General features: G+C 39.4%; 1 protein-coding gene and 1 long non-coding RNA gene across 5 annotated transcripts in view; one reads left to right on the top strand and one right to left on the bottom strand.

The window, feature by feature from the left end:
- LOC141802401 (uncharacterized) overlaps positions 1-17899 on the top strand; it is a 49414-nt gene that overhangs the window by 28088 nt on the left and 3427 nt on the right. For all 4 annotated transcript variants that reach the window (XR_012599477.1, XR_012599474.1, XR_012599476.1 and 1 more), the window contains one exon: positions 11571-11699. This is a non-coding gene — a long non-coding RNA (uncharacterized LOC141802401). The remainder of the gene's footprint in view (positions 1-11570; positions 11700-17899) is intronic.
- blk (BLK proto-oncogene, Src family tyrosine kinase) lies at positions 265-16634 on the bottom strand. Its single transcript, XM_074685951.1, has 14 exons — positions 16342-16634; positions 14648-14731; positions 12677-12770; positions 12208-12238; positions 11757-11850; positions 11557-11655; positions 9087-9190; positions 8856-9002; positions 6142-6294; positions 5881-6060; positions 3461-3537; positions 2781-2931; positions 906-1037; positions 265-813 (listed from the first exon to the last, which is right to left on the bottom strand). The coding sequence occupies exons 3-14, from the start codon at positions 12767-12769 to the stop codon at positions 611-613; spliced, it is 1464 nt and encodes a 487-aa protein (XP_074542052.1). The 5' UTR covers position 12770; positions 14648-14731; positions 16342-16634; the 3' UTR covers positions 265-610.

Raw genomic sequence — 17899 nt, 5'->3', positions numbered from 1 at the left:
ACAGGAGCTTAATTACTGTCAACCCCTGAACTCTGAACTCGGTGGTGGTGTGGGTACTCCGACTTCCAAGTCAGAAATTCCGACCTCGGGGCGCTCCAGCTGGGCGCTCCCACTCAAGTAAAAATTGGTAGCCGCAAAAGACTTAAAAAGGCACAATTAGACTGAGATTCAGTCAGAAACTACATTTTTTTGTGTACTGTAAATATTTTATTTACAAAAATCTGCAAATGAATTGATTCAGAAAGCCTTCATATGTAACTGCTGAATATAAAAAAAGTGCAAAATGTTGTGCATGTTATCTCAGGCTGCTTCTATCTGTACCACAGAAAATACCGTGACTTCACCTCTGGGTAAACTTCCTCAGAAGCTTCCATAGGCCTCAAACATATATTCGGATCTTCTCTTTCAGGGTCACACTTTGCATCAGTCGATACAATGTCTTTTGTTGAAGACTTCCTGCCTTTGACAATCAGCTGATGTCCTCTCAGAAGTTTAGCCCATTTCAAAAACATAAAGAAACTGAATCAGTCTCAGAGTGAATATCTGGTTCGTCCTTTTCTTCCATTCAAGTCTCACTCATTACATCATTGACAGAAGACTTTTGCTTCAATCACGGCTGCATCTCATACTGTCCCTCCGTGGCGATAAAGAAGTCATTGAGCGTGCTCTGCAGGTACTCAAACGTGGGCCTGTCATCGGGCCTCTGCTTCCAGCACACCATCATAATGTCATAGAGTTCTTTGGGGCAGCCGTCGGGACATGGCATCCTGTACGACCGGTCCAGACACCGGATCACCTCTGGGTTGGTCATACCTGACCAGGAACAAAAAAAGAGAGATTGAGCAGATTTATTGCTTTATCATGTTGTCTGTCTCTCTTCTTGGTTTATCCCCCCCTCCTCGTACCTGGGTAAGGGATTCTTCCATAAGTAACTATCTCTGTTAGAAGGATCCCAAAGGACCACACGTCTGATTTGATGCTGAAGGTGCCAAAGTTGATGGCCTCTGGAGCTGTCCATTTGATAGGGAATTTGGCACCTAGAAGTCATAGAAAGGGTGAGAAAAGCAGAAATAGATATTACTGAGTGCTGTTTCCTATCTGTTGAGTCATATGTGTGTGAATTGGTTAAATCCTCTCACTGTTTCCTAATACATGGGGGAGCTATGACGAGAAGAACGAACATGAAGGCTTTGCACTCTCTTTGGTTGACTCTTGTTGCACAATTTTGACCTATTATACACGCATTGGCCACTTTATTACACTTTGCTTCCATTTTGCCTTCATTTTTGATGGTTTAGATTCAACAAATCCATATTTGCTCCATATTGGTTGAGATCTGGTGACTGTGGAGGCCTTTAGGGTCCAGGGAACTCACTGGCACTGGTTTGAAATAATTTGTGACATGGAGCGTTATCCTGCTGGAAGTCTCAATGAGAAGATGGGTACTCTGTGCTCATAAAGGGAAGAACATGGTCAGAAACAGTACTCAAGTGGTCTGTGGACTCTAAACCATGCTCAGTTGGTACTATGGGGTCCAAGGTGAGCCAAAAAAATCTCCCCCACACTATTACACCAGCAGCAGGCTGGAGCGTTAATCCAAGGCTGGGTGTATCCATGCTTTCATGTTGTTTCCTCCAAATCCCGAGCCGACCATCTGAATGTGGAGCAGAAATCCAGACTCATCAGACCAGACAACATTTTTCAGTCTTCTATGGTCCCGCTTTGGTTAGCCCGTGTGGACTGCCTCAGTTTCCTGTTCTTAGCTGACAGGAGTGTCCCTTGTGGTGGTCTGCTTCAGGGTTGGACATATTGGCATTAGACGGTTCTCTGTAAACCTTACCCAGACCAACCACCATGCCACTTTCAAAGGCTCTGGAACGCCCTTTCTTCATTCGTTGCTGGGTGCCACTCAAGTGGCTGCTGGTTGCAGCAGCTTGTTGCAGCAGCTCTCTGTTCCTTGTCCTTTTTTTCTCCCCTTTTCTCCCCTTTGGTTATCCTTCTCATACTTAACTTTTTATGGCTCACTTGTAGGCCCTGGACACCAGACTCATTATGTCTGCAGGGGTGTTGTTACTATCTTTACTCCTCTTTGTGCATGGGGATCCTACATGTGAACATATACAAGATCCGCTGTTAGCAGCTCGTAGCATGTTGATGCTAACCAGTGCTAGGCCTGATGTTTCCTGTGAGCTGAAGAGGAGAAGGAGGGAACAACAAGCTAAGAAGAGATGATATCGACCTGTTGATCCATACATGATGATAGGGAATGTAAAATTGATCTCTAGTAGTATGGATGAGCTAGTGGTGCTTTCATCTTCTGCAACCAGACAGGTCAAAGGAAGAATATGATCAGCTTAGTTCTAGGCTGCTAGATCCCGTGGACCCTGTGGAGGTGGAGGCTAATAGGAGAATGATGGCCAAGCTATCTTATCTCTGATGGACAACATGTCCCACCCTTTCAGAAGACTTTTGACCTTTATGTTATCAGTCTGTGCACATCTTACACATCTATTTTAGTTCTCTAATTTGTCCTCTACAGATTATTTTCTTAGGTTACACCTATTATATTATTCTATCTGTAATATTCTTATTGTTATGCCCTGTGATTGGCTGATTAGATATTTCTGTGAACGAGCAGTTGAATAGTTGTGGCTCATACATTTAGATTAGTTTAAACACTGGGGGGCTCTGCTTTGTTGAAGGATGCACTTTAGGGGCTTAAATCAGTGAACTCTGACCCTTTCACTGTATCGTGAGGATAAACGCGGCTCATACTGCACCTTCTTGAGCTGTGTATTCAGACTCGATGATCCTGGCCAGGCCAAAGTCTGCAATCTTACAGTGCAGGGTCTCATTGACCAGGATGTTGGCTGCACGCACGTCTCTGTGGATGTAGTTGTTCTTCTCGATGTATGCCATGCCCTCGGCTATCTGGAACAGGATTTTAAATCGAATGTTAGGATATAAAACACGCTCAAAGGTTTTCCACTGAGCAAGGTCAGAGTTTGCACTCATGTTTGTGTGTTCATGTGAAAATGTGCAGCCACAGTCTGGGTGTAAACGTGTGCATGTGTGTGATATCAGCAGTAGAGGATGTGCCAACTTTCAGGAAGTGAGAAAGCTCTTTTTGGAGGGTGCTGTGAAGGAAGGAGAAGGGGGGGCTTGCTGTGGATGGAAAATTACATGACTTCCTGTCCGGATGTTAATAATTGACGCAGGGCGAGGCTTTTCGAGCCAGACGAGCTCAAACTCTACCGCAGAAGCCACACAGCTGCTGCTGCTGACAGTTTCTACAGGTTTTCACAACACGTCTGTGTTGAAGCACATGCTTAAACAGAGGTTCGGTGTGTGCGACAGCAAAGCAGAGCTGGTGTGTATAAATAGACTCTGGGTCAACCAGGAGGCTTGTGCTTGTGAGGGTGGCAGAGGAAGAACAAATCTGTGAATTAAGGTCTCCTACCTGCGCCGACATGTCAATCAGTTTAGGGAGCTTCAGCTTCTTTCCTTCATCCGTTTTCAGAAAGTCCAGGAGGCATCCTGCAAACGAGAAGTGGCGCTCTGTTACTGTGAGAAATGAAACATAAGGTTTTAAGTTCTTGAGAAACTTCCTCGAGTATAACTGGTATAGAAATAACCACAGGTTTTTACTGGAACCTGAAAGTTTAAGTCAATGTTTCTGTGCCCTCTTACCAAGACACTCTGATGTTTTTCAGGTCATACACAAATGATTATGATTACTCACTGTTACAGGAACTTAAAATCACAAACAAGCCCTGTTCGCACATGCATAACAATCACATTTTAGATTTTTTTCCGGGTGGGCTGCATGTGTTAATGCCTGCACGGCAAAAACTGAGATCAAAGCAAGTGTTTACTTCTTATTTTTAGTATAAATTCTCTCATTCAACTTAATTTGCAAAAACATTCACCTGACATGTCCGGAAAAATGTCTGACTTGGAGATATTAAAAGAGAAAAACAACACTGAACTGAATTCCTTTTAAATAAATAAAAAAAAAAGATTTGTCTACATGTGAGGAAAAATATGCTTGTTTATTTTCTTGCATTAAGAAAACATTCTCATTTAAAGAAACTAAAAAAGCACTTTTTTACTAGCCAGTGTCATTTTTGTCTTTCAATATATGAAAATTAGGCATTAACACTTGTTTAGATTCTAGTTTTTGCAGTGCGGCTGTTTTTTTTTTTTTTTTTTTTTACCCCAGCTTTTTCCTAAATTTGCTGCTGCCAGCTCTTTAGCAAAGTTTCAGCGTGATGTTTTTGGTGCTTATGTGTAAATACAGTGAGCTTTTTTAGGACTTTGTTGTAAATGAGGGGGTGACGTTTATATCGTGGCACTGGTGTTCTATCGAGTTTTGCTGATGTAAAAAAAAAAAAAAAAAAAAAAAAAAGCAAAAAAGTGAAAAACTGTTCCAGAGATATAAGGGAGAGATAACCACGAGTTTACGGTGACTATTAAGAATAAGTTTATAACAGCAAATAAATCAGTTATTCCTTAACTGGAAAAAAGAGATCATTGTATCGTCTGCAAACAGTGAGAGTTTAAAGTATCAGCAGAGAATCAAAGAACTGTAGAACAATAGCGTTATTCCTACTTTATTTACTGATGGGTGATGTTACAAAGACTACATTTGGTTCTACATACAGCCTACAGTCTTCATGATCTATGACAAAATTGTTGAAAGAGATTTCAAAGGGAGCATTTGTGTTGCATCCTAGACTCTGCAAGGCTACACCAGCACGAAACATTTATTTGGGGTGTTAAACACGCTGCTTAAACAGCAAGCCGGATCGCTGACAGCATGCTTTGCTTTAAGTGTGTGCATTACACTTTCATATTGCCATGCATGAACCAGATCACAACAGTGGCCCTTGGGGACTACCATGTTGTGCTTGTGCTGCTGAATCTGCTGACTGCCTTTCACCAAAATATGAATCTGTTGCACAACTTCTGCAATCAGTAAAGACACACTCAATATATACACAGATGATCAGCCCACCTCCATTACAGCGTTTTTAATCTCTGAGCGTTTCCATGTAATTACAGATTTTTTTTGACTGTGTATTTTGTGTTTTCGAATGAAAAAAATACTGTGCAAACAGGGCCTAATATAGATACTAATACCCTGAAATAACCTAAAGAGAAGGGGAAGATTTGTCCGTTGCTGTGGGAATGCTTCAGTTTGAGCTACAGGCTCAACGAGACAGTATGATTAAGGACACAGATCAAAAACGTGCACCACGAGATGCAAAAAGATATGTCGTCTCTTAGAAGAAGCTAAAAATCATAAACAAGCAAAAAGAAAAGATAAAGTCACTCAAAGACGCCTCTGGCTGACTTGTAGCTCTGGAGGATTTACATCAAATGCTAACAGAGTAGTTAAAGAGACAGATAGAGCGAACTGAAGCTGCAAACAAAAGCTACGTATCATCAGTAAAAGGTGCTGAGGCCCGCAACAGAGCCCAGCTTATTCAGTAAAAAAATTAGCTGTGATTTAAGAATATCAGCCAAAACCAAACTCATTTTCTGGCTAACAGGCTTTTTGAGAATAAAGCAGATCCCACCAAAGTAGACTTGGCTCACTGGACCCTCGCACCTTAGCCACGAAAAGAAGAGCCGTGAGTATTCACCTACTCCAACAAAGAGATGATATTAATCTCCCGTCCACATCTTCCCTGATATGGGCCGGCTATGAGTTTCCTTCAACCAGGTAAAAGCCAGTCTATGGACCACTGGAGTCCCAAAGACTGATAATAACAGCTCCGGGCCCACATTTGACGACTGGCCACTGGTTAAAAACTGGGTAATGCATCAAGACCAAACATCAACATTCTTCTTCCTTTGTCAGTTTTCTTTCCTCACCATTGACCATGAACTCTGTGATGATCAGAATCGGCTCCTTGGTGACCACAGCATGCAGACGCACCAGGCGCTCATGCTGCAGCTTCTTCATCAGGTTGGCCTCCTGGAGGAAAGCTTCAGGCTCCATCGTTCCCTCCTTTAACGTCTTGATTGCGACTTTCTTTGTGTTCTTGTAGTAACCTGTGGAGAGAGATCAAACCAGGAGTTTAGCTTACTGCCAAAAAAACATGAAACACACAAAGAAGAGTTAGCTTCTCTTACCCATCCACACTTCTCCAAATTGCCCGGCCCCGAGCTTCTTCACCATCTTCAGCGTCTCTCTGGGAATCTCCCACTCATCCTGAGCCCATGGCTGCTGGGGGGCCCGGATCTTACAGGGGGCGTAGAGACGCTGACACAAGCCGTCAGGTGTCCCTGTAAACACACACACACATACACATACACACACACACACACACACACACACACACACACACACACACACACACACACACACACACACACACACACACACACACATACACACAAACACACACACACACGAAGAATACTCAGGTGTTTTGAAATATTCACATTCTCTGTAGCCTTTGTGCGAGCTCGTCTGCGTACGCTTGATGCTTGTTTGTTTGTTCTTGTGCGTGCTGACGCTGACAGCCATTTTACAGATCTGTCCGTCTTATCTTGTGGTGGAGGGGGAACTATCACTCCTCTCACACAGGAAATGCACAGAGCATCACAAAGGTCTGACTTCTTCCTTCGCATTACAGCTCATCAAACACAACAGGTGATAGATCTAAATATAAATGTTTGTACAAACAATCTGATAAAAATCATGGAACAACATTTTGTTGTTGCCATGATCAGTGATCATGATGACTCTTTAAATTTTGGTGACCTGCAATGACCTAATATGTCCAGATATAATCACATTTCAAGAACTTAGAAGCCAAGAATCAAGATTTAATAGATTATGAGTGAAAACAGCTCATGGTTTGACAAGGCATTTGCCAAAAATGATAACAGTTGTACTTGCAGCCGTTTATTCAAACTACTTTCATTTAACTCCCTCTTTTTAGCATGTAAAATATATATATATTTTTTTTTGAAAGCAGACGCCACAATGAGTCTATGCATCTTGTCAAGATTCAAACTTCATAATAAAAAGACATGTAAACACACACCATAAAACTCCACAAATAAGCTGATCTAAAAAAAAAAAAAAGATTACTTAAAAGTAATTACATCAAAAAATTTGGTGGTGTTAACTCAAACCACTTGCAAAAGTAACATTTTCAAACTGATTACACGAACATTTTAGGCTGCTTTGAAGTCTCTGTAAGGACTTCTCGTTTAGCGTCGACTGCAATGACATCTGTGGCCAGATTTGGTAGTGGTTTTTTTTGTAATACGTACTCAGGAATAGTCGCTTTGTTACCTCCACCAAGGAGGTTAGGGTTTTGGGAGAGTTTGTCTGTGAACTCAAAAAGTAACGAACAGATCTTGATGAAATTATCAGGAAATGTTTAAAATGGGATAAAGAAGCAGTGACTGTTTTTTTGAGGTGATCCGGATCACTGTCTGAATCCAGGATGTTTTTAAGGATTCTTTATCATTGTGAGATTGGGCCGTTTACACCATATGTGTATATAGCTCCATGATAAATGGTCGGATTGCTTTGTAAAACAATACAAGACAAGTTCACCATAATTTCTGACAGATGTAAAAGTACGATCCAGATCCTGGCAATATTCTGGATACTAAGATCAGGAATATGAAATATGTTCTGGGTCATCATAATGTTTAACACTGTCAGGTAACAAGTTATGATACAAACCTGCAACTAACACCAAACTGTAACAGACAGTCTGCTAAAAGGGAGTATAACATTAAAGTAGGAATAAAGTGTTGCTTGACAATGACAATATGCTTGGTGGAGGTCTGCACTCTCTGACTGCTTTTCTAGTTGAATGACTGAAATCTGACCCAATGATACTTTTGGAGAATTGTTGGGTAAATCTAACAGTCTAAAACTTTGGGAATCAGACTGAAATTATTGCGAGATGGCGCATTATCCTGAAGGCTGTAATACACCAGATGTGTCTACAGTCTAGCTCTGCTCTGTAACGGCACCAGATCAGATAGGTCTCAATCAAGGGGTGGCATCCAGTTTAGAAAAACGAAGCCTATGCTGAAGTGCTATAAGTTGCTGTTCATTGAGAATCCGCATAAGGCTGACTGCAGAAAGACCAGAAATACTGGAGCTGTGACGCATCAAGTCACCATAGGACAGATTGAGCAGGACAGGAAACCGGCATGGAAACTTTTTAAAACACCCAGTGACTCTCAAAACGAAACAAACTGTGTCCAATCCAGATGGTATTTATCTTGACTACAACAAAAAAGTGACATATTGAGTGGAGCCAGGCCAGGAGTCAATAGATTTTGAGGTTTTACAGCCCAACATGAACATGCAATGAACTGGAGACGCATCTGGTGTATTCCTGGTGCAAATGTTTACTTGAACTTTAACTGTGGTGTTGTGAAACATGAAGCATAATAACTTGGGGACAACTGATTTAAGTGTTTGAATGCTGTTAAAAATCAAACCCTGCTCCAGAAACTCAATTAAATAGAGGTGAGATGAGTGTTTTTCTCGTTTGTTTGTTTTTTTAATTTCCCAGATGATGGTGCCTATTCTTTTTAAAACATACAACCACTAGCACATGTATACTTGCCAAAACTCATCCTTTTAGGATGTTTTCACTTTTTAAAACAGCTGCAATTTCTGTCTTGAGGTAGCTCTTAAAAAATGTCACGAGAGCAGAGAAGTAAGTTCAGCTGTCTTTTGAAAATCTTCAAACTCAACAGGAACTAAGATCCAGTAATAGGATTGTATTCTTTGGAAATTTGGAAACAATAGGTGAGACATAAGCTTCCTCATGAGCTTGGAAATTTGAGGTCTGTTGGTGACTCACGGCTGTAGTATTTGACCAGCTCCTGCAGGGACGGGAAGGTGTTGGAGGGCGAGATGTAGTATCCACCTTTGTCCAGACAGCGGATCTTGTAGTGTTTCACTACATCACCCTCTGGTGTGTGATCTCTGATCGACAGAGAGAAGGAGCCTGAGAGGGGAACACACAGAAACATTTGAATACAGCTTTTTATCAGTCGTCTCATCATAAAGGAGTCGAATGCACCATGCTCACCTTGAGATGTTTCACTCTCTCGAACTAGAAAGGCGCCCGCTTTGTTTCCAGGAGCTAAAAGGAGACGTTCAGTCTCTTTTCTACTCAAGTCTTTGAAAAACCACCTGTAGAGAGGAAAGACCCAGAAATAGCACCATGAGTTGATATTGTATTTCTAAATATAGTGATTTTCATTGATGTAAAATATGGCTTCAGACAGTCTATCCTGCTGCTGATGATATTCTGATATTCTGAAAGACGTTCTGCAGCATGGATATTCAAACGTTTCACAAAATCCCTTTGGATGATTTAATATTTTACATTCAAAAAGGCAAAACAAGAGCACCCTCCAACTAAATACGACTAAACACTTGGCTTTGCAAAGGTGGACAAAAGTCAGCACCTTAAAATATCCTTTCACAGCTTTTAATCAGGGTAGGCTGAGCAACGGAAAGGTTTCAAACACAAAGCCTTTATCAACTCTTGAATACAGGAAATACAGCACTCATTTTTAAAATACACCTTTACAGGGGAAAACCATGAAACAGACTGACTGTATAATGTCAAAACACAATAAAGAATGCATTGAATCAGTGATGGGACAGAAAATTACAATAAGATACAGATGAAAAGGTGCGTATGGAAATTTTAGCGCGCTGACTCTCTGCCTTAACGTTTGGCTGGAAGCAGAATCACAGTACTCTTCAGGCAGAGCTCATTAAACATTAAGGTGGACATACATTAACATATTTAACAAGCAGACCCACTGTGGATGTCTGCCTCACTGACTTTCTGATCAGCTTAAAGCCTAAATTTAGCAGGTTTGCAAAACTTTTACCGAACTTTGTGCTCGTGTTGCCGTGTTTCCTGTGCTGCTGTGAGTCAACCTGCTGTCATCGCATGTAGCAGAAAATAAAGAAGCAGAAAATTGATGTTTTATTTACCACTTTCTGTTATGTTTGTATAGATTTGCAGTTTAAGATAACATTAGATGATATTTTTTATGCACGGCAAATTATTTGGCTCTAGCCAAGATTTAAATTTGATTTTTTTTCCCCCTTTGAGTTTATGTTATGATCTTAAAATTGAGTATTAACATTCTCTTTTTATTCTCAAGTATCCATTTAGTTAAAATATATGGGGGAAAACAGTTAAAACAAGCTAAACTGGTTCTCTCATCAAAAGCCTTTTCAAAATGAAACTTCTTTTAAGTTACAGTAACACCTTCAAGTTGCGCCATTTACGACTAAGACAGTTGAAAACACATTTAAACTGAATGAACACCTCAGACTTTTTCAAAAACATGTGAAAACAGTGCGGAAGAGACCCCACACAAGCAAAACCATGACTTCTGATACAGTTACACTTACACATCTCAAAACCTATTTTTATGGACAGCAAAACTGAGCAAAACAAAACAAACGAACAAAACCCAATGCATTCTTTGGTATGAACACACTTTCTTTGAAACAGAAAACAAGACGTTTATCCAATAAGTAGAAGGTGACTGTGGCCTTGTAATAACATCTTGTTTTCAATAATACTTTAGTCCACACGCACCAGGCAAATCCACCAATAAATGCTGCATGAAGCATGCCAAACCCATATTTGGCAGTGTATATTAGATGTGAAACCTGTTCCAGCCAATCAGAATAAACCTCATTCAGCTGTGACGTTTGAGAACCAAAAACCCAGTTTCCCGTCGTATACATGAAACAATGAAATCTGAGTTTTCCTAAATCTTCACTCTGGCCGAAGTTTTCAGAAAACATTGTTTTTAGTGATATAAAACTATGGATGTGGATGACAGGCCAAAACATATAAAAACAGATACAGTTTCTCAGGTACCTGGCTAAGTGTGGACACAACCTGAGACTGAGGCCATGAGTGTTCAGGATGGTGAAGATGAGCCAACTTGTATCAAAAACCAACTTCTTTAACACTGAATCTTTTTATTCTAATTCATACTTTTTTTATCCTTAGGCTTCATTTGCTAATATCAAGAATACAGAAAGAAAGAAACTAAAACATATTTCTTATATTCAGTGTATTTTACTCATTACTGTGTTTTAAGAAGTTTGTTTTCATGTATTTAAATTTAAAAATGCGCATTTTCTTATTTCAACAATTGGGAATACTTTTTAAGGTGCATTTATTTCTAGATTTTCAGTCAAGTAAAATTTAGTGCATGGACAGATCAATTAACTGGTCTTAAGAAATTTTTTCATCATATTAAATGTTTTTTTTCTTGTATTTAGACTAAACATTGCACAAACAGTATTGCTATTTGTGTTTCAGTGGCAGAATAAGCCGTTTGTCATTGGCAGAGAAGATTTGGCACTTTTTCTTTTTCACTTCCTTCCAAATGTGGATACAGGCTTTAAAGCAGTATAAAAAAAGAAGAAAGCCAACTAAGCCAAGAAGCATCATGAGCATATAACATGATGAAATGTTATAAAATTGTAGTTTTATTTTATGAACTGTTTCTCACTTCTCCACTTCCAGTGTATCTGCTCGAGCGACGTAGTTCGACGGTATGAGGCCTTCCTGTCCCGTCAGCAATGACTGAGCCAACCACCACTCTCCATTTCTACAAACACAACAACAACAGCAACAAGAATGATGACTTCTCAGGTCAGAAACAACAGCTCATCTATTATTTACTGTTAGAAACAGGGTGTGTCTACTCACTCTTGTAAAATCTTAAGTCTGTCTCCCTTTCTGAACGGCAGATCGCCGTCGTTTGTGCCCTTGAAGTCGTGCAGGGCCACAAATGTGACTTCATCTAAAGAGAGCAGACGGTTATTCCTAGAAAATTTGCAGCTGCTGACAGTTAAATTTAATACAACTCAAAGGGTTTTTAACTGAGACTTCAGTGACTTATTATCTGTTATTCAGCTGCTTCTCCTGACAGCAGAGCCAAAGCTAAACTCAGAAAACTTCTCCTCTTCATAGAAATAATTATTCTCTAGTTTCTATACCCTCAGACACGAAACAACCCTTTTTCATGTTTGATCTCATCTTGTTCCCAGAAGAGAACAGAGGAAGTACAGCTTAGATTTCTATCTCTCACTGAAGCAAAGACTCTCTGCCGCATTCGAGCAAGTCTTCTTATTTTACATCCTCTGAGTCGAGTGATTACCGTTTTCCAAATATGCGTTCCCGCTTCGTCCCTGAGGGGCAGAAAATAAAGACGTTTTTCAGTTATTTGAATCATAAAGCGAGTTCACTTAAGGCTCCTGAGAGGATTTGTTAAAAGCTAGCGTAACAGATTGAATTTAATTCTGAATTCTTTTATGATAGAGCCAAACAAAAGAGAAATAAGACTGATCAGTCGTAAACTGTCATTTTAAAAGCTGAAAACCAACATTGCAGGGTAAGCGTCAGGTGTCAGAGGTGGTTAAAACTGCTAAAGCAGCCTGTGTTAGCATTTTGAGCTCACAGGAATCATAGTGAGTAATGTGTTAAATGTTTAAAAAAAGACAGATTGATATATACAAAACATTTACGAGACTTGATGAGCAATAAGATAAAGTTCTTTACAGGAGCTTTAATCAGCTCAGATAATAAATCAGTTATTGGTTAAAGACTTGTCTCACTCTTGTACTTACTATGTGGTTGGACTGGTGGGAGGCCTGGTAGTTCTGCTTTCCTTTGTGGAGCGAATCATTCACTTGTTTCTGCCCACTGCAAGCGCAGCCCATCCTGTGTGAATAAGAGAAACCTCTTCTACTTTTACTGCACGCTTTAACAACCCAACTCCAAAAATAGAGACAACAGAGTGTAAAAAGCTTATAAAAGAGATTCTAATGGTATGTAAATCATTTTAACCTAATCTATAATGAAGCTATGAAAGGACAACATATAAAATGCTGGAGTTTGAAGACAGGCATGTTTCTGTATGAGCAAATATTTTAATAAACTGATAAAAAATGAAGGATTTAATCATTTATAGTACATCAGATCAGTTTCAGCACATCTGAAGGATCTTTGTACAAATGGCACAAAAATACAGCACAAGAACCCCTGCAGCACTGCATTAAAAACAGAAATGGCTGTAGTGGGAGTCACCGCATTGGCTCAAAATTGCTGCCTATTGGTAATGGTTGCATGCAATCATCAAAATCTTAAAATCCAAAACACACAGGGGGTCAGAGGTAAGAAGCAAGGACATAGTAGTGATGTCGCCTGTTTAAACCAGTAAGCAGCCAAGCTGCTGTGCTTTGGATCAGAGGTAACTTTGCCTCCAGTTGTTGCTTTCAGCCCAGCAAAGAGTTGGTGCTGCTCTGGTTTGGGGTTAGTTCTTTTGTGTTGGAAACACAGGCCTGGTGCCATTTTAGGCTCTGAACTAGCTCTTGAACTGGTTGGGAAAAAAGGGGTTAACTCACCAGTTCTCCTTCTAATATCTTGCTCTGAACACATACAACAACAACAAGCTATGCAAACAAAAGATATAAACCAGATATAAACATGATCCAGAAACATCGCAGACTTTTCTGGACCTGAACCTGTTTAAGATGGATTGAAGAGCACTGGGAACACTGCAAGCAATACTTGACAAATGTTTTTTAAAAAAGTTGCATAACAACATATTTGAGAAAAAATGCTGATTAAAAAAACTTTATCAAAAGTAAATACTTTTTTCTGTCCATGCAACATCGACCAGGGCAATATTTCCCAACAGAGCACATTCATCCATAAAATATCCTATTTGCAAAACTGCCTTGACCAAACCTCAATTTTTCAGCAAACAAGCCTTTACATTTACATGGTAACAATAGCGCAGCCATGAGGATAAAAATGGACAGGTGGTCGAAATGAGTCAAATCAGGGGGAGAAAGTGAGGTGGATGATGAAGAAACCAACAAAAAGAAAACAAAAACTGACATTGTCAGTATCTGATGGAATATATTATTTTTATTTATGTTGGTTTTTTCCATATTATTTCTTTTTCTTGGCCATACAAGGGGAGTACTTGGCTGAAATCATATTTGATAGGGGGTACACAAACCAAAACATTTGAGAACCCCCCGGTCTAGGGATCAGAAGAGTCCATGGCATGGGGGGGTCAAGGTGGGGTTGGGGATGGGGCTTCCGTATCTTTAAAAACACCATTAATGTGAAAGAAGAAAAAAAAGTAAAGCTTTGATCAAAGTCTTGGAAGACCTTATTCCTTTCTAAGAGTTGACAACAAAGCAGTCTGCACAGTTTACAACAGCATAGCTCTGTAGTAGAAGTGTTCAGGTGCACATAAATCCCATATTGTCGCCAAGTGAAAACATTTGGACAGTTGCAGTGATGTAAAATTCAAAAAACAAAATTGACGGTGTATCTCTGAGAGAACTACTGAGCAGCAAAAATTAAATAAAAATTTTAAAAAATATAATTTCTATTGTATTAGTAGTCTGTGCACTATTTTTAAGGTTTAGATAATTTTAACTTTCTAGAATTCAGATTTTAACAGTACTCCCTCCACTTTTCAAATATTGCCACAATTTAATATTAAATCACAGAAAGCCTCTGCTTGTACATCTCTCAGTAACTCTGGGACTGTCACAGCGTGTTTATTTCTAATTCATTACCTGATAAAGCCGATGAGCTTAATTCAGTCCTCTCAAGCTCCACTCCACATGCTGCACACGCCGCTCTGTAAAGTCATGCCGAGTCTAAAAAAGCAAAAGAACAAAAATCACTAAAACTGTTACTGGAGAGTCTGTGTGTAGCCATGTTACCATGTCTCCCAAACGGATGCTGGGAAAAGGAAGTGAGACGTGTGTGTTTGTTTTTATGGGAGAATTTGCATTTGCAGTTGAAGTGTGACCAGGGTGCCTTAAGAAAGGAGTATCAGAAAATAAATGAAAAGAGAAAGAAGATGACGTATACACGTTATAGCCCTCACTTTTTTAACATTAACGCATCATTTTTGGTGATATTTACAACTTTGTTTAAAAAAAAAGAACAAGAAACTCATTTTATGATGCTTTATGATTAGATGATGAAAAAAAACGAGCATCACAAATCTTAAAAACTTATTTAGACACTTTGACACGAATTTGCGCTATGCACCAAAACTTTTACATTTCAGGGGCTGGACTTTACAGTTTTATTATGAATTCATTATTGTGCACTTTGCTTTCAAGGAGCTTTCATAATATCACGTCTTATGCCATGAGCGAAAAACTGTAGCGCTATTTCTGTCAGATCAGATAATCTCACCGCTGTAATCACCAACAAATGTGGCTGTTATATAATGAAGTGAAATTACAAAACTTTTTTCATCAACTTTTAGGGGATTTCTTCATATATAGGAGTTTATTTCTGTATCTGCTTTCAGGCATGTCCAAAGTCAGGCCCCAGATCCCTTTCCACATTGCTCTTACCTTTCCTCTTACAATACATTAACCACGTCCCTGAGAATAATTAGGTTTTTGTTGTTTTCTGTCAAGTACACCAAAAACCCCAAAGTTTATTGGGTAAAGTCTCACTAAACTACATTTGGACTGTACTACTTATATAAAGCTGGAGCTCTTTCCATTCTGCAGAAACCATCAACTCTTACAGCTGACGTCTTCAAATAAAGGTTTTAATCAGGATGTGAAAAGAGAGTGAGAGTTCAAAAAACACATTGGGGGACACAAGACTAGATTGAAGTTATAAAATGGAGTAGAAAAGACAAAAACTGGTGCACAGGAAGGAAAATCTGAAATATCTTGGGCTAAAATAACTGTTTTCAGGTTATAAATAGTCTTAAAAATAAAATTCAGATCCTGATCCTGCCATAAAACCATCCTGACATATTTTCCCCACATCAACCCATGATACAGAGTTTGCTGATGTTTACGCAGCACACAACACTCCAGAAAAACTGATCATCACCTGGTGTCAGAAGACTCCTGAGGAACAGGTTTGATTTTATCAGTCTGAAATAATGGCACAAGGAGGTTTGAGCACACTTAGAGACTGGTTTTTACAAGCAATCATATGTTACCTTCACTCTTAATATATAGGAATTTGAGGTTCTGGCCTTTGGTTATTTTCATAAAATCAAACATGGCTGAAAAATCTATTAGATATTTTTTTTTAGATTTTGAGATCTTTTTATGTGATTTTTGAGATAGCCGTCAAAAAACATCTGAATTAGTGAGTTAAAATTTGTTTTTGAGTCTCCAAAAAACCAAACATGTTTCTGTAACTTTGTGAGCTCAGATAAGTTGCAAAAGCCTCTCTTCTGTTAGCAGTGTGTGTGTGTGTGCGTGAGATGTGAAATCAAACAAACCTTCAGCGAGTCTCCAGGATGTGTCCTCAGAAGTCGACCAGATGTCAAATGTCTCAGTTTCCTCATTGAAAAGCAGAAAAGCTTGTCAGAGTCACTCTCACTCACTCATTCGGCTTCTGAAAGTCTCTCTCTCTCTTTCTCTTTCTGTCTTTCTGTCTGTCTCTCTGCCTCCCCAGGGGGCTCCACACAGTTTACTGTAACAGATAACAGTTTGTCTGTTTGTTTCTGTCCGTTGTAAAATCATGTAGACTAGACTAGAGATGACTTCAAATGTTCCAAAAGAATCCAAAAAGTTTACTTTATTTTCCTTTATTCAGAATGAAGTTAATCAATTTAACACAGATCAAGTCTTTGGTATTATAAGTATTTTAAAAACAAGAGAAAAAGAGAAACCCACATGTATTTGCGGTGTGACTAACAATCATATTCAACGTTATCTGTGTCAGATTAAACCTTTGTTGGATGAGGGGGTCTGCACTGTACCTGTTGTGGGGTGTGCGTGTAAACCAGTTTCACTTCAGCTGAGCGCTGGGTTTTCATGTTAAAGAGGTTTCCATGACACACTTTTCAGTTCCTCTGGTGGGCTAAACCACAGCTCTATTGGTGTTGCTGCAGCCAAGTGTACTGTGCAATTCACAGTGTAACCACAGGATGGACTAAAGGGCCAATCAAAACTGAAACGGAAGAAGAACACCTGCAAACTGGGCTTAAAGGGGGTCAAGAGAGTCACAAAAGATGAAACAACCTCGAATTAGAAAAGGGATAGTTTATGTCAACTATTTTATTGGTTAAGTGCAGACAGTGAAATATTTGAAATACTAATTCCTTTGAATTGTGCCGATTCTGGCTTTCCATTGATAAAAAATAGTGTGAAAAAGTAAGAAATTAATTGTTTATACTACTGATTTCATTTCCAGCAGGACTTGGCTCCTTCCCTCTTTGCCAAAAGTTCTAAGGCTGGTTGAAAGACCATGACAGCTTGACTGGCCTGCAAAACTCTCAAAACCTACCAGGAAGCTGAGAGTTTTTTTTTCAAAAGGATTAGATCAATAAAGGATTTTTATCACAGAAATGTTGGAAAAAATAGAACACTTGGCTTATTGAAAAGGATTCTGTTGTTTTGTTGAATCAGCTGTCAAAATACCCATAAAACCAATGAAAAAGCTACAGAGCCATTATATGGAGATTCATGTCATCTTTTTTACACTATTTTCAACAAAAATAAAAAAAAAGTCTTGTCTTATATTCGGGTCAGTACTGTAGATAAAAACAGTGGAACTCACTTTATCTGATATTTGTTGTTTCATGATAACGCTTTGGAGGCAAAAAGGGTGAATACTTTTAGACCTGTCAGGTCTTTGGCCAACACTTTTTATTCACTCAAAACTCGGCTGGGACTCCTTTTGCATAAATTACTGCATCAATGTGATAGGTCATACTGGTGTCTCTCTCTCTCTTTCTCTTTCTGTCTTTCTGTCTGTCTCTCTGCCTCCCCAGGGGGCTCCACACAGTTTACTGTAACAGATAACAGTTTGTCTGTTTGTTTCTGTCCGTTGTA

The sequence above is a fragment of the Halichoeres trimaculatus genome, unplaced genomic scaffold, assembly GCF_033239565.1.
Source record: "Halichoeres trimaculatus isolate MK-OKI-2021-1 unplaced genomic scaffold, fHalTri1.1 fHalTri1_scaffold_13, whole genome shotgun sequence".
Taxonomy (NCBI): Eukaryota; Metazoa; Chordata; class Actinopteri; order Labriformes; family Labridae; genus Halichoeres; species Halichoeres trimaculatus.
This window is presented reverse-complemented; position numbering and strand designations above follow the sequence as displayed.